Raw genomic sequence first — 20,261 nt, 5'->3', positions numbered from 1 at the left:
CCGCGGCCGGGGTGGTGGGGAGGGCGCGGCGAGCCGTGCGCGGATGGGCGGTGGCGCGAGGCGCCGTGATTGGGCGGTCGGGTCACGTGGGGCGGGGGCTGCGGGCCGGCTCAGTAAACATGGAGTCGATCTTCCACGAGCGGGTGAGTGCGGGACGGAGCGGGGGCCGGGCGGGACCCGCTGCCCCCTCACGGCCGGGCTGGACACACCGCCCGCGGCTGTGTGGGAGTGAGGAGCTGCCGGGCTGGGCGCCGGCCAGCCCCCTGTGCCCCCTGCCCGGCACCTTCCGGCGGCAGCGGCTCGTCCCCTCCGCTCCATGGGGACCCGCGGCCCTCCCGCGCGGCGCTGCCGATGCCTGGGCCCGTTCCGGCTGGACCCTGCCGGCTCTGCGGTAAAGGGAATGTCGTTACTGCAGATCGGAATGAGTCAGGGCTGAGCCCCATCGGCCTCTTTGGCGCGGGGACCGCCCTTCTGGGGGCTGTAGAAATGGACCTCAGGTGTGGGAAGGTGCGGGCTGCACCTGCTCGTGTTTCTTGAGGGAGAGCTCACATGGCTGAAAAATGAGTCTGAAGGTGAGCAGGGTTGTCTCTGTGCCCTCAGACTCATCTCTTCACAGAGCCTGGCTTGTCTGAGGTTGTGTAATGAGCAGGAAGAGGGAGAGCTGTTAAAGAAATCCTGATTCATATACTGTGCTTCTGTGCGCTGATGAACAGTACTTCCTGTTGTGGAGAAGAAATGCTTCTATGAACTGCTGTGATTTTTCCATGTTCCCAAATATGAACTTCTTCTGTTTAAATGTTGTTCAGATATAATTGTCTTTTTTCATGTACTTTGCCAGTGTCTCTTCAGCTTTTTTGTGTTAAAATTAACACTAGTCCTGTTACATTGTTCTCATGTGTAATGGTTGGTTTACTTAGGAAATTAAGCAAGATAGCAGTATAACTTCCTTAAAAAAATAAAATTACTGTTCTGAAGTAATAAAAACTGAGGAGTGTTCTTTCAAACTTGATATGGGTTGCAAAATTTGGCAAGTGCTGTGGTGTTAAGCAGCTGCCGTTCAGAGGATAAGTGTTGGATTTCATCCATTATGGCCTCTGCTACAATGACCTTGAGTTTCAGTCTAGATTTGAAAATAGTTTAAGGGGAGTGTACCCTTCTCTTATCTATCCTTGCTTACTGCATAATGAAATGATAACTTTTATTAATGACTAAGTTGTTTTCTAGTTTAATAACAAAACTGCTGAAATTGAAGTGACAAAGCATAATACATTCAAAGTTACCAGGTGATGGTATTTTTTAGTTGCTACAGGTTTTGGGGAAGGGGAAGTGTACAGTCTTGGGTCTCCCACGTGTGAAACGTAACTGCTCCCTGGTTAGTTACCCAGTGAAAAAGTTCCACCTGAATGCCTGTTTTAAATTGGAATACCTAATGTTTTTATCCTGTTATTCTATTAAAAATGTAACTGAATCTCTGCCTTTTTTTCTTAAGGGGTATTTTCCCCCCCCCCATTAACTGCTGTCAATATACTTTGAAGTGCTGCATATACAGGCATGTTTGAATTTGCACACCTCAGGTGTTTCCATCAAAAGGCACGAGAAACATGGTATTTATAAAGGAAATTTAACAAAATAAGGAAGTAAGCAATGTGTCACTTTTAAGACTGAAATGACAGTTGCAGAAAGTAGGATTTAAGGATGGTGCTTCAGGAGCCCCTATCTTAGAAGTTTGTCCTTTCCTTAATAAGATATAAGTGATTGAAAAGACTGAAGGCAGGGCAGCAGTTTGTATCAGGAGAGGTCTCAACGAGAGGATTTCAGGTTAGGGGAAGTGTAATGTTCTCTGCACAAAACAACAGAAGTTAATGTCTGTAAAAATCGTATGATCAGTTTTCTGCGTTTTGCACTTGATATGTATAACATTTCCATATGAAAACTAAGGTTTATTATTTTTAAGATAAAACTGTACAAATACAGAAAAGTCCATTTAGTGAAATTAAGATGTAAGCCTGTAGTACAACTAATTTTTAGAGGTATTTTATTATGTCTAATGGAGAAACCTGTGATTGTTGAGCAGGTTCTGCTGTTACAGTTTGTCACATGACCAGCAGTAGGGATGTGGTCCCGAGGGACAGGAGCTGGTGTTCAGTTTTGAGTTTCTTGTTACAGGAGGGGTGTGAGCCAAGAGGAGGTTTCTGGATTCCATTGAAGCCTGGCTGTACAGCCAGTCTGGTTTTAATAACTCATTGCTCAATTAACTGATGAAGCCCTTGGAAGATTCTGTAATCTGGAGTAAAGGGAAATTTCAAGGATTCTGCTTCAAGGGAGATCATGAGAATGTTCTACGTGGGATTTGTGTGAAGCTTTCATGGAAGTTTAAAGAATATTCCTTAGAGGCCTACTCTTGTATTCTTAGTTTCTATGTGTCTGGCATGAGGGAGGGGTGTTCTGTGTTTTTGTTAAGGGGTTCTGGTTTTGTTTTTAATAGAGGACATTAGAGTTCTTCATGTAAATAAAAGTGAAGACTGATTAAAGAGAAAAGCAGGCTTTTAAAACTGATGCTACTTGTCTTTCACTTGGAGTTTAGTTATTTGTAAAAAGAGAAAGGTTGCTTTTGCATGGGAAACTCTTAATTTGGTTGGTTTGTGTTGTTTTGGTTTTTTTTTTTTAACATGGCAGTAATTTATCTGCCCATAGGAAAATAATGGAGCTTGACATGCATTCATTCAGATTAGATATTTTTTATTTTGTCCTACAAAATCGTGACTGACACTTCTAATTGACTTACTTTAAATTTGTGTTGACATTCTAAAAATATTACATTACATTTCTGTTATCTGCAATGCACTGGATATGTAACAAAGTATCTAAAACATTTTTTATTTAAATTGTTTATCAACAAAATATATTTTCATTGTTTAATATGCCGAATTTAAGAAGTTTTTTCTTGTCCCATCATCATTGTCATGAGGATTCTAGAACTAGTGGAGCTTCTTTTACCTACTTCCTATATGTAAATTTCATATAGAAAATGAGCTTTACTGCTCCTCCAGCTCCAAATCACTTCCTCAGCAATAATGCAGGGAGCAGATTTCAACAGCCACACCTGTCAGGGAAGAAAAGTTAAAGAAGAATAAGTGTCTGTTAACAGAAAACATTAGTTACTGAGAAGTAGAAATCTAAACTGTTTTGTTTTCATGTGGTGGTGATTTGGAAGAGGACAGAATCCATTGGTTGCAGAGTCCCTGTGTGATTCAGTTGGGTCATTGGCAATTTTTACGGTGTTTTCAAAAACATTTTCTATATGAAATTAATTTCCTTTGAGGAAAGTGTGCCTGTTCGGTTTTTGTTTGTTTGTTTTTTCCCATAAAGTTGATGGGAGGGTTGTATTCTATAGCTTGCAGTGCATACATTCAAAGAATACATGGTATCCTGGGTGACTGGGGAGGGCAGGAAGTTTGCCAGAATGAAATGGTTGAGTCATTTTACAGAGTTTATGTAAACCTGATTTTCTCTTTGTTATTTTTTTCTCTTCCAATATTAGCAAGAAGGCTCATTGTGTGCTCAACACTGTCTGAATAATTTGCTGCAAGGGGAATACTTTAGCCCTGTAGAGTTATCCTCTATTGCACAGCAGTTGGATGAGGAAGAAAGGATGAGAATGGCAGAGGGAGGAGTATCTAGTGAAGAATACAGAACATTTTTACAGGTAAAATCATCTTAATTTGGGGTTGCTTGATATTCGACTGAAATGTAACATTGTTTAGCACAGACCTGCTGTTCTTGCTAAGCTAGACAAGGTTCATTTTCTAGTGCTGAAAGCTCTTAAATTTATAGTCCTTTTCATTCATGCATCTTAGATTTGGCATTTTCAAATGTTATTAGCACAATAATTCTACAGAAAGCTACATTCATCTTACAAGTAGGAAGGTCAAAGATGGCAAGGAGGATCGGTGATTAGCCTTTTGTTTCTGTAATCCAGTGTCAGATAGGAACAGAAGTGCCCAAGCCTGTCTGCCCTTTAAGCACTGAGCATTTCTAATTTAAAGGTTTGAGTTTTAAATTATTATGCCTATTTGGGGCATTGTAATCAGCCTTACAGACAAGGACATAACAAGTTGTTGTTTTAAGAATATGCAATTACATTTATTTTCAACACTCAATTATTTTTGACCTTTTATGCTTACACCATTTTTGTCTTTTCTCCCTCCCAATCTCACATTGAGCAGCAGCCTTCTGTAAATATGGATGATAGTGGATTCTTCTCAATTCAAGTAAGCACAGCTCTCTTCTTACACAATTTTCTGTTTATGCACTATATGTTCTCTCATTTAATTTAAATGGCAATGAACTTGTTCATCTAGTTGCCATTTTATGGGCTTAATGGGATTAAGTGCTGGACTTCCAAATCTTCAGAGTGTTTTCCATTAAGAGCAGTGACTTGCAGTTCTTCAGTTCATGGGCCCTTAAACACGTAGAAGCATGGAACTGTGAAATGACACCTGCTGGCAATAAGCTTGATTTCTAAGCTGCTTCTTATGGGCACTTTAGGTGTAAACATTGGCTCCCATGGAAAACAGGTGAAAAAGCAGAATTGAGATTGCTTTCTCAAATTACAGACTCTAAAGCTCTTGACAGCGATTACAGGGTTATCACAGTGACCTGCAGAAAGCATCTGCATTCCAGTTTTTATAACTCACTCCAGATGCTTCAGAGCTGGTTTTATTATTTTTCTTGTTTGGTTGGGTTTTTTTAAGGGCCATAGTGGAACAGTAATCAATAATAAATACTTTAACCAGAAAAACAACAAAAAAGGTTTTGAACACCAAACTGGGGCTTGCGTCTAGACTAGAGCTGTAGGCAATGCTTTGCACCTTTGGCTGTCTCCCAAGCTTTCAGAGGCATTTTTCCATGTTCCAGAATCCCTCAAGAGCCTGTCTTCCCTATGGTAAGACAGGGCTGTTTTTCTGTTCAGTGGAAAACCATTTAGTTTGGCTTTCCTTGTATTCTTGATTGTGTTGCTTCAGTATAGAAGCTGAAAAAAATATGCTTCCCCATTCTACTTTTTGTCCTGTCATGGATTTTCTCGCTGCACAGTTGGCTTCCTGAAAGCACGTTGAATTGTTAATTTAAATTTCTTAAAGCATTATTTCGTGTAGCCTTAAAGAGTTACTGTAAAAGAGTTTGTGCTCAGTTCAGTGCCTGATTGATCCCATGACAATCCAGTAGTACAGAATTTCCAATAGTTACTGTGGAGAAAGATTGAGTTTGTACTGGGGAGGGAGGGCAGAGCAGTGCATTGAGAGCAGAGGTGACAACTACTCAAATGTGTGTGGGAGGTGAAGTTACAGCTTTGTTTTTGATTTAACAGATCTCAGTTAAATCCTAGTTTTGTTACTTCCCCTTAGATAAGATATAAGTGTTATGTTTGCATGCAAGTTCATGACAGCTGCATTTTGCATAATGTGATTCCTAGGTCTCCTTGCTATGTTTTGAAATCTAAGTTTTACAAGAACAGTGTAGTTGTTTATAGTAGCTAAGGTGGTTGCATTGCTCAAATTTTGATGGTTTGACTCATGAAAAGTCTTATTTTTTGACAGGTTATAAGCAATGCCTTGAAAGTGTGGGGTTTAGAACTAATCCTCTTCAACAGCCCAGAGTATCAGAGACTTGGGATCGACCCTATGTAAGACTTCTTTAGCACCCTGCTTTCATTTTACTGAAAAAATACTCTTAATTTATGATTTAAATCCTTCTTTAAAATTACTATTTCAAACTCTGTTGCATTCTGATGTTTGTATTATACCTTGGGGTTTTGTTTTATTTTTTTGGGGGGTACCTATGAGTATCTGTCCTCTGTGCCTTCATGATGTCTTAGTATCTCTGATATAGGGAAATCTGAGTGATATTGACAACTGTTGACAAATGTTATAAAAGCAGTATAAGTATTCTGTAATGTAGCATCAACAGTTGTATTCCTGAAATTTTATTATATAAATTTGAATCAGTAGTTGCAAAGAACTTAAGCATTAACCTGTATTCTGATTTTAGAGTATTTAATTTTATTTATACCTTTTGTTTTTCTTTTTACAGAAATGAAAAATCATTTATTTGTAATTATAAGGAACACTGGTTTACAGTTCGAAAGTTAGGAAAACAGGTGACATTGTCTTTTTTTATTTAAATATTGACTTCAGAATGGGTGTGGAAAAGTGGTTGCGAGTAGATCATGTGTTGGCCTTTTGCAAGCTTTAGCTGCAGTTTACTTTAATAGTATGCCATATTAAAAAAACAAAAACTTAATGTTTGTTTTATCACAAAAATGCCAGGCAGCTCATTATAATTGTTAGCCTGGGGAAAGACCAGCAATTCCCAAGTGAACCCGTCCTTTAGGGAGATGCAGCTCTGGAAGAGTCTCTGTGATATTTAAGCTAGGTTGTTGGGTTTTTTCTGTGTGAAAAATAGCAGAAAAAATTGTATGGGGGAGGAGCAGGGAGTCTAGACAAGGATTAGGGTCCCTATAGAATGCAAACTTATTTTAATGAACTACGTTATTGACAAGAGGTATAAAAAAAATTCAAAGTTCAAATTAATTAATATTTATAATTGCTAGTATTTAATAGTATCCATTAGAATGAGGTTGAGGAAAGTAGAATCACAACTTTGTACTATTTTGGAAAACTTTATGAAATAATTGTATTCTAATCAGGAAATAGTTATTGAAGGTAAGGGATGGCCATACAAATATTATCTGGTACATATATAATAACTCATGTCCCTTGCAACACCAATGCAGTGTCTTATTTCAGTGGCCAGTCATCCTTCTGGATCATACTTCACAAGCTTTTATGCAACATGAGCTGGTTTGATGTTTTTTTCAGGTGGCTTTTTTCATAGAAAATGTTAATGGAAAACAGCCTTTAGATTCTGTAATAGTGAGGCAGGAGTCTCTTTGCCCATTTGGATCATTTTTGCAAGTGCTGGCTACCTATGTTGTCATCCAGATTAAAAAAAAAAGAGAAAAATTACCTATGAATAAGCAAACTGAACTCTACTGGTCTGCTTTAGTTTAAAAGTATGGCTAATGCTTACAGGCAATTTTTGTTTATTTGATATCAAAAAAGATGGTCTCTTAAAATTATGGAAATGTTCCTTATTATATATACAACCATATTGGGTGGAATTTTGTGAGAGAGCATTCTAACCTGAAACAGCCTAAGTTGGAGGGGGGATGTGTTTTGCTTGTAACCACATGAAGACAACACTGGATAATGAGAAAAGATAGAGAAAATTTGTTGACTTGGATTTATTTAACCTGCTTCTCTTCTGTTATAGTTAAAGCAAAATTAGTTTACCAAAACTTTCTCCTCCATATTCCCTTTTAAAAGTTTCTGTAGTCTGTGCATTGTATTTTTTACATAACTTTTTATTCCCCAGTTCTCCTACACTGTTGGTCTTCTTACTCTTTCCTAGTGGCAAAGAGTGTTTTTGGCTAATTAAGTATTGCCAGACAGAGTGGTAGATAGTCACTTATAGTATGAGTCTGGCTGCAGGTGTGTGACTGCATATGTGGAAGTTTGGGTAGATCAATGCATTTTTTTGGGGAATGAAGATGGAATTCTCTTTCTACTATCTGAAATGGTGCTTCCTGGTTAAAATTAGATAATATTGAATGAGTAAGGTATTAAAAAAGATTCTTCGGATTCATTGCAATATATGTGGGGGTTTAAGGGTAGAATATTTTATGGCCCATGTTGAATACACTTTCTGTCTAGAAGTTTTATATAATATTGTTTCTCTCTTGAAGTATTATAAATTAGTAGTTATCTTCTTCAGGAAACTAGAAATTATCTGTGTATATTTATATCAAGTGTCCCCTGTTGTAATACAGTGCTATACTGTCAGCATATTAAATCTGAGTTAATTGTTCTTAATTTTTAAATTTAAAAATAATCTCAGGGGTAAGCAATCCTTTAATAGCATCACCAGCTATTAAAGGCAGAATGTTTAATGAAAGTATTTAATGGAAATAATTTAACATATATTTACTGTAACTATTAATTTCCTAACACACAGCATTAACTTATGAAGGGTTTCTTACTTCATTAGTCTCAGCTTTAAAAGTAGAATTAAACAGAATTTTACAGTGATGTCCGAAATAAATCAAAATACAGTGGTAGAAGAATTATCTGTTTTAATCTGTTTGCCTGGTAGCAGTATTCAGTAATGGGAGAGAGCATGCAGTAATTTCCACTTTTCAGATCTCCTGTTAGCTGAAGAGTATTTGAAGATAACCTTTAGCAGTATAGGTATTGTGCTTCAAAAGAATTTTATTTGATAATTTATGTTACTAGATTTATTTGGATATTCCATCATAGAAAATTACCACAATGTACAGATATGAATTATTGAGTAATCTTTATGCTAATTTGTTTTCTCAACCTCTTCTTTCTTTAATTACAGTGGTTTAACTTGAACTCTCTCTTGATGGGTCCAGAACTAATATCAGACACATATCTTGCACTTTTCTTGGCTCAATTACAACAGGAAGGTAATAGAAACTTGCAGATGTTAAATGTCATTAATTAAAAGTAGGTAATAATTATTATTTCTTAGAACTTACGTATTCAGTCAACTACCCTTAGTTTTATGATTGAAATAGTGAAATAACCCAAGTCTTTATAATGAAAGATAGAGTAATACGTTGTAATAAATGGCACATCATTGTGTTCCATGTAGTGTGCATTTTAGAGTGTTTATATCTGCACCTTAATGCCATGGACTTATGATTTCTTTTTCTCAGGTTATTCCATATTTGTAGTAAAAGGAGACCTGCCAGACTGTGAGGCTGACCAGCTACTGCAGATGATTCGGGTACAGCAGATGCAGAGACCAAAACTAATTGGAGAAGAGGCAGCACAGTCAAGAGATCAGAGGTAAGGTAAATAGAGATTTCATTTTAATAATGTTCAGTATGATTGGTTTCCATGATTAATGCCACATGGAGACAACCCCCTTGAGTAATTAGAAGCACCTTTAGTGCAACGTTTACTGCTTTTGCACACAGTAAAAGCAAGTTGGTAGACAGCAAATGGTTTATTTTTAAATGGTGTATTTTTAAGTGGGTAAAAACTGCCTTAATAAGGATTGAGTTTTTCTGTGTGCATAAGCATATTATAGTGCAGATTTTTAACTTTGTGATTAAAATGGGTTAGCAAATCCTACCAAACTATGATGAATAGTAATTAACCTGTAGTTAAGACTAGCTTGTGCATTCTGTCATAAGTAGAAAACAACAAGAAACCCAAATGTGAATTTCACATCATATAAATCATACACCATTTTGTTTTGGAATAATTTCATCCCAGTGTTGTGGTGCTACTCAGTTTTGGTGCATTTTGCTAATATAAAACATCCTTGAAAATGTATAAAGTACTACTTCTGCAATAATTTTATTAAATTTTCATAGTGAATAAATTGCAAACTGATAAAAAGGATTAAGGCTTTTCAGAGGAATTCATTATTATTTCTTCCCCTTTGTAAAGTTAAACTGGTGTTATAAATTGATGGAATAATTGGCAGCAATGTGGAAAGTGTGTACAGTTTACAGAGGATCTTTTGCTTTAGTGTGGTCTTCAAAGCTTCCTGAGAAGGAGACCACATACTCTATTTTCTGCTGGTGTAACTGTTTAAATAGCAGTAGGTTTGAATAGCATGTATTATAGCTTTTTGTAGGATTATGATTTCTGAAGATTTTCCTATCTAACAGCTTCTTGTCAACATGTGCATGGCTTTAGAGTTGCAGTGTGCTGCGAATGAGTGTTTAAGGTTGCTTTACAGCTGCTTGCAGCTCTTTTGTGCTTTTTTATGTAGAAAGTAAAATACCTGTTTATGTAACAGACTTTCACAATAGAAACGTTTTTTCTGAAGTTAAAAAACCCAGAAAATAGTAATTTTAAAACTCACTCTAAAATATAATATAACTTCTGTCTGAATTTTGCTATAAACATGTGAATTTCACAGGCTACCCAGAAGTGATGTGGACCAAGCAATAGAAGTTAACCATCCTTTTGATGGAACAGGCATGTTAGATGAAGATGAAGAGAATTTTCAGAGAGCCCTGGCTCTAAGTAGGCAGGAAATTGATATGGAGGATGAAGAAGCTGATCTTCGCAGAGCCATTCAGCTCAGCATGCAAGGTGCAGTGTCCATCTAAATTTCTCTGCTAGTGTTTGTGTTGCTTATGCTTTAGGCAGCTACTGGAATCAGTTTGTCAGGCACTTTCCAGCATGCATCAAGCTCTCTGGAAAGATTGACTTTGAGGCATGGAAGGATGATCCAGAATTTCCTGTAGCTATCTATGTTCTGCTTTTTGAAAAGTTATAACTTTCACGTTCCATTGATCATTTGGAAGGAAGAACAAATTGGCTAAGGGTGGCAGGAGGGAAGGGAAACAGTCCTAAGGTGAGGAAGAGAAGGGAAGTTAGTCTAGGTGCTTATTTCTCCAACAAGTTTCTTTCTTCCTCTCAAGTCTGAAGACATGTTCTTAAGCTGTATGTCATTTGCTAACTTCATTTTACTGTAATGAGTAGGATGTGGCATGTTCTGGTTTTAGGTAGTCGTCGAAGTGAGCTCTCAGGCTCGTTACCGCAGAATGTTCCTCAGTCGTCTCACAGCAGTCAGACAGAATCCCTTTCTTCAGAAGAACTGCGAAGGAGAAGACAAGCCTATTTTGAAAAGTAAAGTAGTTGTTAGAAAACTTGCATGTGGAAGTACATGTCGTATTTTTCATTGCTTTTGGGGTGTGGATGGATTACTTACCGAGGTCCAGCTTGACTGTTCTCTCTTAACATGATTTCTTAACAGTACCTAAATTTTACTATTCTCAGGTAGTTCCAATGAAGAAACCTGTAAATAAGAGGGGGTTTGTTACTGCAACAGCAGTCTTGTGAAGAAAGAAAATACACATGCTATAGAAGTATTTTAAATGAAATCCTATAAATTTCTGTAATTATCCTCCTGACAAAAAATACTACTTCTTTAAGACTTTGTTTCTAGTAGTGATGCTTCTCATGTGCATCATATGAAAGCATTGTAGATATTTTATGTTGCTGTTCTGGTGCACTTTCTTAATACATAGTGGTGTTATTGTCATAGCTTTTCCTTATCTCTGTCTTCTAGTGATGGAAGAAATAAAGACCAGGGAGAAATACTATGGATGGGAGGAGTTAGACTTCACGTGGTAGGATAAGAATGCAGAACTTCCCAATGGTGGGAAAATAGTAATGTGGCTTGGACTATAATATTGTGAAGATAGGTGTCTGAAGGTTAGCAGGGTGAAATGATGGAAGAGATTTTAAGTACAGAGACTTTATTGTACCAAACAGCTTCTACCTCTGTTTCTTGGCCTTCCTTACAATGAAATGAACTCGACTCAGGTGTCATACTGGTGTTAATCTTAGTCTCTTACAAATTTATAACACTTTCAGACAGCAACAACAGCTACAGCAGCAAGATCAGACGCCAAACCTACATGATAAGGCAACTCTTAGCTCAAGCACTCAAGAAGCTGACCCAGGTATTGAGTTTTACAGTTACATCCAACACTGAAATATTCATCTTTTTCCCCTTTGTGTTATGCTGTTTCCTAACCTTCCTTGTCTGCCAACTTCTCACTCCAGCAGCCATTCAGACTGTCACAACCATTACTTTTTTGGCAGTGAAGGAAAGGATCACTTTCCTGGAAAGCCTGTTCCTCTTTGAATCTCGATATCCTGTTTCAAAGTGAAGAGCACTGCTATTAGATCACTTGAGCTCTCGCTTTGCTTTTTGTTGTTTTGTTTGTCTTCAGCATTACAAATTGGAATCTTTGACAGGATTTGTGCCAGTTATTTGTTTCCTAAATTACTTTTAAAGTTGTATGACCACTTGGGTTAATATCTGACAAAATTACTGGAACAAGTTTTCAGTAGAACATAAATGTAGACCTTACCAGTATTAGGTATTGGTGATCCAAAATTGATGTGTATTATGTGTTACAAACAGACTGTTGTTAGTGGAAAACTAAGTTGACAGTGTTCAATGATTTCAAAAACAAAACCAATTTTGTGGGTGGGGTGGCAAAAGGTGGGTGTGGACAAAAGAAACAACAAAAGTATTTAACTGCAGTTAAGAACTAGCTCTGTGAATTTATTACAGCTTATATACATTTATTGTCTTTAGGAGGTGATATGAGTGAAGAAGACATGCTTCAAGCAGCCATGAATATGTCTCTGGAATCTGTTAAAAACCACTTGAATTCAGAAGAGGAGAAATGACATCATTTTTTTCCCCTCTTATTGTCAAAATGCTAAGTCTCCATTAAAATTCTACCGTGTGAATGTTGCACAAGCAGGGTTCATTTCAGAGTTCTGGAAGCAGGAATGAAAGGGGGGCTGCTGGAGGTCAGAGTTTAGAGGGAATCTGCAAATACGAAAAAGATCACACTAATTTAGAAAACTGTAGCACTCCTACTACAAAACATCTGCTCAAAAAAGTAGTAGTGTTAAAATTACTGAACTATTCACATGAACAAAGTCAGACGAGTGTAGCATCTGTAACTTAGATATAAAAAGCAAGTTTAAATTGTTTTGAAGAATTCTGTAGAAGATCTAAATGGTGCCAAAACCAGCATCTACTGATTTCCTTCAGTACTAATGGAAAAAGAGATTCAAGTAATAAGTTGTGCTCATAAATTATTATGTTCCTTTTAATAAATCGCTCTAAAATGGGGAAAGTAATTAAGTTCTGTTAATCTTAAATTTATTTTGTGAGCTCTGAGTTGATTAGAGCAGAGTGCTAATAAGGCCAAGGTGATGGGTTCGATCCCTCTAAGGGCCATTCACTTTAGGAGGTGGATTTGATGATCCTTGTGGGTCCCTTCCAACTCAGAATATTCTGTGATTCTGAGTGACTTAACATCACCTTTTTGATCCTGCTGTCCACTTTTGAAATGACCCATTCTGCAGGAGAAACAAGAATCCATAGATTTCATACTTACAATTCAAGATGAAATCTTTAGTGGATTCTTGAGTATAATGTTACTCATGAATCTTTCAGTGATTTCTGACTTCCTAGCACTTTGTGGTTTTACTTTTAATTCCAACTGTAAAATTTTAAATCCGTGTTTAACATTTTGGTTTTTGGCAGATAACTTGCCTTATTTGGTTTGATGAGGTTTTTTATAAATTTTTGTTTGTTATGTTCTTTCTTGTTAAGGCACTGTCTTTACTACAAAAGTAGGATACAATCAATTGGGTTGAACAGGTTTTCTTTTCTACCTCTTCCAGGGTCTTTTTTTTTTCCCTTTTCAAGCTCAAACCTTCATTTTGGCCTTTCAGTATGAAAGAACTGTAACTGAATCTAGGAGAAAGGAGGAGGGGATATAGGTGCCATAAAGTCAGTGCCACACACAAGGTGCATTCCTGCAATCTGAAATGACCCCTGTGCAAGTAGCTCTTTTAAGAATTAATATTTATGCCTGTGTGGATGTTCTTTCTGAAATGCTTTTTATGAGTGTCTGTCAGAATGTTGCAGTTTTTTCAGGAATGGCCTTTATTCACGCACCTTACAAATTTTTACCATGCTGTTTCTGATCCTGAGAAAAATTGGGGAGCAAAGTATGTGAGATAGCTTATGCTATTGGTTGTAAGACATTTGTTTTGATACCCAGGATGAATGTGTAAAAGGGTGACCAAACCTGGCTTGGAACTTCAGTGCAACGAAAGAGATATGTTTCATTTTCCTAAATGGTGCTTGAAATACAAATTCTGTTTACATATAAATTATATGGAAATATGTTGTAGATAGAATATATAAGCTGTAGTCCAATTAAAGCATTAACAGTTAGCACAGGCATTCTAAGAATCTTTCAAAGATAACCCCAAATTTCTTTATCAAAATATTCTTAAGTTACATCATTGCACAAAAGTCACATTTAATTAAAATTAGTATGAAATGAATAGTAGCTAGATGGAAATATACATTCAGCATCAAGTAGTACTGTACATGAAAGGGCTCTTACCTCTCAGTAAAGATTTGTTTACAGCAATGGTTTCCTGATAGCTTAGGATATTATTATATTATACATAACTGGGCTAAATTCTGTTTTCCTTACGTATGTGCTGAATTTTCACCAATGTCACCAGAATCAGGTATGTGTAAGACAATACGGATTTTGACATGAGACTTTTAAAAAAAATGATTTTTGTCTTTTTTAAATAATTCTGTCATACGCATTATAATTATTTGTAATGTCTCAAATTAATATACTTAAACAATGGCTTTAAAAGTCCATGTATGCATATGCCATTTTGAAATGCTGTATTTTTCAGGATATACTTTTCTGCTTTCAGTTTAAAATTTCTATTAAACGGAAAGCAGGAAAGGTATCTCTAAAGCACTGAATTATTTCTTTGCTCATCTGTAAATTAATTGCAGCTTTAATTTCCCTTTTTTTGTTGTGCCATAAACTGATTCTGAAATAAGACTAATTTTTATGAATAGGTATAGACTTGCAATCTGATGCCAATAGTTGGACCTTGGACATTTTATCCTCTATTATAAGAATATAATAAAAAGGTAACATTTCTATAACTCTAGCAGCCCTGGATTGAAAAAAAATCTAAGCCCCTTGAATGGCATTAACTGTAATCCAGGTCAAATACATGTTTTTATAATCACTGAAACATGGAGGTTTGCCTTTGAACTTTGTCACATTGTAAGTCACTTCATCACCCAAATCTTTTAATATGGAAGGAATATAAAATAACGATGCCTGAAAAGCGCAACTGAGAGATTCATTACTGGGCTAATGGCATTCCTTTCTGTGTAGAAACATTGTCATTCAACAAAAACCAGTTTGATTTTCAGCGGAATGTCAAGTTTAATGATGAAGGCATATCTGTCTAGTCAGGCAGTTGAGAGAGCAGTTTAAGCTCATCTGTTAATTCTGAGTCCTGTTGCTGGAAAGGACCTGCAAGAGACCAACCATTAACCCAGCACTGCCAAGTCCACCACTAAACTTAATGTCCCTAACCACCGCTTCCACACCTCTTCTAAAAAGCCCCAGGAATGGGGGCTGAACCACTTACTTGTGCAGCCTGTTCCAATGCTGGAGAACCCTTTCAGTGAAGAAATATTTCCTGATACCCGAACTAAACCTCCACTGGTGCAACTTGAGGCTCTTTCCTCTTATCTTGTCACTTGTTACCTGGGAGATTGACACCCATCTCACTACAGCCTTCTTCCAGGAGTTGTAGAGAGTGACAAGATCTCCTCTGTGCCTCTCCATTGCACCCAAGGAAAAGAATAGTAGTAATTACTGACAGTACATATTTTATAACTCAGGCCTCAACTTCACCTGCCAAGAAGCGGTCAGTAAAAGTGATGTCATTTTTTGGTGTGCATTCTTTCAATGATAAACAGTTATCAGCGTGGCTTAACTATGCTTATAATATGTTTACTAATTTAGAGCCTACTCCCAGTGTTACCTACTCTGTCATGCTTAAGGGTTGGGGTTTTTTTCCCATGTTATAGCTTTAGGCCAAAGTCCATTCTAAGGGAGCAGACATAGATTTTTATTTTATTTTTTTTAATTATGATATTTGAGGGAATTTCAGACTTCATTCATCCAACAGTTTTACTGTTTTGCAGTAAAGGGTCCATGTGACATAATTTATGGTTTGCTGACAGTATAAATCAAAGGGGCAGGGGGAATGAGAGGTGCAGGGGGAATGAGAGATACTTACATTAAATATGTTCCAGAATTAGTTCTGTAAGTGTAATTCTATAAACTGCTTTCACAGTCTTAGGAGGGCAGGAGGAAAAAAGAGTTGTAATGCAGTCATGCTTGCATGCAATTCTTGTTAGGCACAGCAGGTATGAATATGAGCTGCTTAAATGCTTACATTTTTGTAGACTTGAAACTAATCTAATATCTGACTGGCTTACTCCAACATTTGGGCTCCTGGTGCCCTTCAAAGAACTTGAACGCGTTTAAATTTAATTTTCAGCCAAGGTACGCTTCTTACTTTTCATACTTTATTACTTTGCAGACTGCTTAAAAATAACCAATACAAATTTAAATCTATGATGTGTTTTAATGTTGGGCTATTGTTTCTATTACAGACTTACAAAGTGGTAGGGGGGCTAAAATGGCTTCTGCAGGTGTCTAGTAAACAATTCTGTTTCTGTATCTCAGACAAATACTATCATTTGCAAGCTGCTTTGTTTTATTACAAAACTGACAGGCTTTTAAAAATTAACAAGAACATGACACAGTTTTAAAACATCTGTGAAATTTTTTAAAATTACTCTTTCAAATAATGATGAAAACATACAAATGGTGTACTTTGTACTGAAAAACCCAGTACAGGGGGATGGGATAGGAGAACTCTAGAACTCAGACTTATACAGAAATAGTATTGTGCAATTCATGTTACCAGCATGTCACTTTTAAAGGAATCAAAGTAAGAATCCAAGGAAAAGAAAAATTGATGTAGAAACTTTCTTCAAGGGCTTAGACAGAAAATTATGTTGAGCATTACTGTCTTGCATGAAACAAATTTAACTCCTGGTAAATCTTGATAGTTACTCACAAATCGTTACCAAAAAAAAAAGAGGAAACAAAGTCTAATCAGTAATACATATATACCTATTCCCTCCCCACACAGAATCAGTTGTTCAAGTGAGAATAATACTCAATACATTCAAAGTTGCTAGATCCAAATATTTAGTTCTTCAGTTTCAAGGTGGTTGTAGCTTTGTGTTGTATCCAGGTTTTCATCTTAAAAGCATGAGCTGTTTTGCAATAAACCTTTTTAACCTGTATACACACATTTTGCCTTATTTGCATTTCAGACATGGAGGGAATGCTGTAATATTTAACCTGCCATAGTCATCTTCCCCAATCACTGTTCTTCAGAAAGTTAGTACATGTGACTTTTCAACTGCTTTTACCAAATCAAAATACTTTCACTTTATTTTCTTTGTTAAGAAAAGCAAATAATTGTAACTACACTTTGCTTTTAATCCCCCCCATCCTCAGTATAGCCACTGTGGGAATTCAGGAGGGGACTTATAAAAGAGTTTGAACAGAAAGGGATGTAATATTTAAATGCCACTGTGCAAAAAAAAAAAAAAAAAAAGAGAAAAACCTTGATACTGTCTTTAAAGCATGCAAGCATTGATAAAATTTTATTTTTTGCTACATGAAACCCCCTGTGTACAAATCAGCGTAGAGGATTTTGTAAGGAATTTCTTTTTCATCTCTTGCCTAATAGTTGTGTATTTTAGAAATCTTATTTCAGTAATAGTTTTGGGTTTTTTTGGTCAAGACTCTGTTTTCAGTATCATGTCTATTTTGTGTATATAACGCATAGAATACTGAAAAGATTAAAAAGGGAAAGCGGAAATGCTTTGTCATTGTTTTGACTGGAAAATGGCAGCGCTGTTCGATATTTTGAAAATGCTCTCCAAATAGGCATGAATATATATGGTTGTATTTGATATCACTTTTTTAAATAAATATGATTATAGCTTCTAATGTTTCTCACTTGACTGATGTATTTGAATACTTGCTTTCCCTTATACGCTGATTGGGCACAGGATCATCAAACATTGAAATTTCATCTCAGGTATCAGTGGACTTTGCACCAGATGTGTGTGTGCACATCAGCAGTGAGGTAGTTTTCTGTTGCCCATAACTGACATTTCATCATCTCTGATGTCTTTGCATCTGTTGATACTCTCAAATTTACATAAAGACACTCCTGTTAGGGAAGAAAGTTGGTGCCCATTATAGTTATGTTACATCTTTAAAAATTATATGCTTTCTGATTTTAAAGTAAGCTACTGTTTCCTGGTTTGATGCCAGAATACACATTCTTTTTGTGACACAAATGCACTGGGTTTGTAGCTTAGTCAATCCACAGAGGACACTGGATTGTTTCTGTGCACCCTTATCAAAAGTGGATGAAGTCGGCTAAAAAAATTCGTTGTGATGCTAAATAGTCCATTTCTAATTTTTCAAGAGCAGTAATTAAAAAGAGTGGGACAAAAAGCCCTGTGTGCTACTTTATTGTCTGTTTGCCGTACTTGGTACTCAATTGTAAAATTAACCACAGTAAAAGATATTTTTATCATCTTTAAGTATTTTAAAATCTGAAGGACATCCTTCAGAGTCGGACACTGATTTGTCATTGTCACAGAGCCCAAGTCCGTCCCGAGGGGCGGGTTCGCGTTCATCACACGGGCTGTCACTAATCTCGTTAACCGCGACAAGCCACCACCCACCGGCCCCCGGCCCCTCCCGCCGCTCCGCCACTGTCCCGGCATCCTCCGCCGCCGCTTACGCCATATCCGCCCCCGCGGGGGCGCTCTAGCCCGAGTTGTCTCTCTCTATGGTGTTTAGGAGGGGTGTCATGGCGGCCGTTGAGGTGGCAGCGGCCGGAGCTGCCGGCAGGAGCCGCTGAGCCGCGACGGGACGGGACGGGACGGGACGGGACGGGACGGGACGAGTCGATCCGAGACAAGCCGAGCCGGGACGAGCCGAGCTGTGCCGGGAGGAGCCGCTGAGGCGAGAGGAGCCGGGAGGATGCGCGTGGCGCCGGCTGAGGAGTCGCCGATCCCGGTGTGCTGAGCCCGCAACAAGAGCCGCGACTCTCCCTAGCGAGGAGAAGGGAGGCGGAGGCGGCCCCTCGGCCCGCGGGGAGCGGCTGCAGGGCCCGACCGGCGGGGCCAACCGAGGCCCGGAGCGCTCGGAGCAGCGATGGCGTCGTGGCTGGGCGGGCTGGGCTCGGGGCTGGGCCAGTCCCTGGGGCAGGTGGGCGACAGCCTGTCCTCGCTCACCGGGCAGATCTCCAGCTTCACCAAGGACATCCTGCTGGAGGGCGCCGAGGAAGTGGGCGGTAAGGGGGGCTCGGAGCTGGGGGGCGGGCCTGGTTCCGCCAGGGAGCCTTTCGGGCTCCTCTGGGACCCGCCGGCCGGGAGGAGCTGGTCCCGGCTAGATGCCTTTCAGGAGGGCTGCCGGCTTTGCTGCTTTTGTTTCCGTTTTTATTCTGCCCCTGTGACCTCAGGATATGGAGAATAAACAAACATATTCCCTGGCTGTAATAGCATAAGTGAACCTGTTCTAGGCTTATTATTCGGAAGTTTCTAATTGCGTGAAGCGTTGTGTTGATCCGTATTGAAAGCACACAAACACTCTTCTTCCATTCTGCTTGCTTAGTTTATCTAACCCCCCCCCCAGCTGATTAGCTGCTTTTTGACTTGTTTCATGAAACTGCCGAGTTGTAGCAGTACAGAGGTTGTTTTGCCACTGGTGTGATCTAAGTCTGACGTGTCACTCAGGCAAAGGTCCAGTGTTTCTGGTGGTTTTGTTTATATTTCAGTTGGGCCCAGACAAACCTGTCAGGTTCTACAACTCTCCTACAGCGAAGTAGGAGAACATGGCCCTTGTTTTATAGGGATGAGAGACTAGAACAATTTGTTTAAAACAGAAAGAACAAAAAAGCCGAGACATCAATGTAAGATATTCAGTAAAGCAATAGTAAATCTAGCTTAGAATATAGTATTTTCTTTATATTTTTAATAATGAGTTTTGTTACAAATTTTTAATACTTTTTTTCTCTTAAGCAGTTCTGTAATGTAATAAATATCAGTAGGTTAATACCCCTAGTATTGTTTACCTTCTTGTAACTATAAATTATTTTAAAAACTAGCTTTCTCAAATTGATGGTAAGAATAGCAACCACAAAGAACAGCTAAGACTTCTGAATAGTCCTCTTAAATATGTGATTAAGCAATTCTGCTTCGTTTGCAACCTGTCATCTATGAAGCATTATGAAAGTATACTGTGAAAGTGTGTACTGTATAAATCTTGTTGACAAGCTGATACTACATGTCTCATAGGGATGGATTTTTTGGTAATACAGGTAAAACGCTCAGAAGAGAGAAATTTATTCTTATAAGTCTGAAATTATCTTTTTTTTTTTTTTTCTCTTTTCTGAAAGACTTGCTTAGGATTGTTTTAAATTTCAAAATCCATATTAGTTTAGTTTGGAAACTTAGGCTCCTGAACTACGCAGCCACCTGGTGTGTTTGTTTTGCTTTCATAAAAAATAAATTGTGATTTCAGTTCACATATTTGTGTATGAGTTTGTGCAAAGAGATGTACTGATGCTCAGTAGTTACTTCCAGGTGTACTTCACTGCTAAATACTGCTG

The 20,261-nt window shown here is 38.0% G+C and overlaps 2 protein-coding genes and 1 long non-coding RNA gene across 6 annotated transcripts in view; 2 read left to right on the top strand and 1 right to left on the bottom strand.

The window, feature by feature from the left end:
- The first annotated feature begins 27 nt into the window (after nt 1-27).
- Nucleotides 28-17,581, top strand: ATXN3 (ataxin 3). 3 transcript variants are annotated; one of them, XM_032689886.1, is made up of 11 exons: nt 28-143; nt 3,542-3,706; nt 4,227-4,271; nt 5,598-5,683; nt 6,091-6,157; nt 8,461-8,548; nt 8,801-8,933; nt 10,021-10,196; nt 10,613-10,736; nt 11,487-11,575; nt 12,220-17,581. In XM_032689886.1, the coding sequence occupies exons 1-11, from the start codon at nt 120-122 to the stop codon at nt 12,312-12,314; spliced, it is 1,092 nt and encodes a 363-aa protein (XP_032545777.1). In that variant the 5' UTR covers nt 28-119; the 3' UTR covers nt 12,315-17,581. The 3 variants fall into 3 exon arrangements, with proteins under 3 accessions (XP_032545777.1, XP_032545778.1, XP_032545779.1); XM_032689887.1 differs by lacking the exon at nt 28-143 and adding an exon at nt 375-572; XM_032689888.1 differs by lacking the exon at nt 28-143 and adding an exon at nt 379-497.
- LOC116787865 lies at nt 17,297-18,778 on the bottom strand. Its single transcript, XR_004357476.1, has 2 exons — nt 18,390-18,778; nt 17,297-17,807 (listed from the first exon to the last, which is right to left on the bottom strand). It is a non-coding gene; the product is annotated as an uncharacterized LOC116787865 (long non-coding RNA).
- TRIP11 (thyroid hormone receptor interactor 11) overlaps nt 18,440-20,261 on the top strand; it is a 30,851-nt gene continuing 29,029 nt past the window's right edge. Inside the window, exon 1 of one of the 2 annotated variants that reach the window (XM_032689885.1) lies at nt 18,440-18,944. In XM_032689885.1, the coding sequence (XP_032545776.1) occupies nt 18,806-18,944 (139 nt within the window). In that variant the 5' untranslated portion in view covers nt 18,440-18,805. The remainder of the gene's footprint in view (nt 18,945-20,261) is intronic. The other variant, XM_032689884.1, reaches the window with a different exon arrangement.

This window comes from Chiroxiphia lanceolata, chromosome 6 (assembly GCF_009829145.1).
Source record: "Chiroxiphia lanceolata isolate bChiLan1 chromosome 6, bChiLan1.pri, whole genome shotgun sequence".
NCBI lineage: Eukaryota > Metazoa > Chordata > Aves > Passeriformes > Pipridae > Chiroxiphia > Chiroxiphia lanceolata.
This window is presented reverse-complemented; position numbering and strand designations above follow the sequence as displayed.

Excerpts from the sequence above, each read along its gene's own strand:
- ATXN3 (XM_032689886.1), top strand. The coding sequence starts at position 120 with ATGGAGTCGATCTTCCACGAGCGG. Across the intron at positions 144-3,541 it reads AGTCGATCTTCCACGAGCGG|CAAGAAGGCTCATTGTGTGC; the intron begins GTGAGTGCGGGA and ends TTCCAATATTAG. Across the intron at positions 4,272-5,597 it reads GTGGATTCTTCTCAATTCAA|GTTATAAGCAATGCCTTGAA; the intron begins GTAAGCACAGCT and ends ATTTTTTGACAG.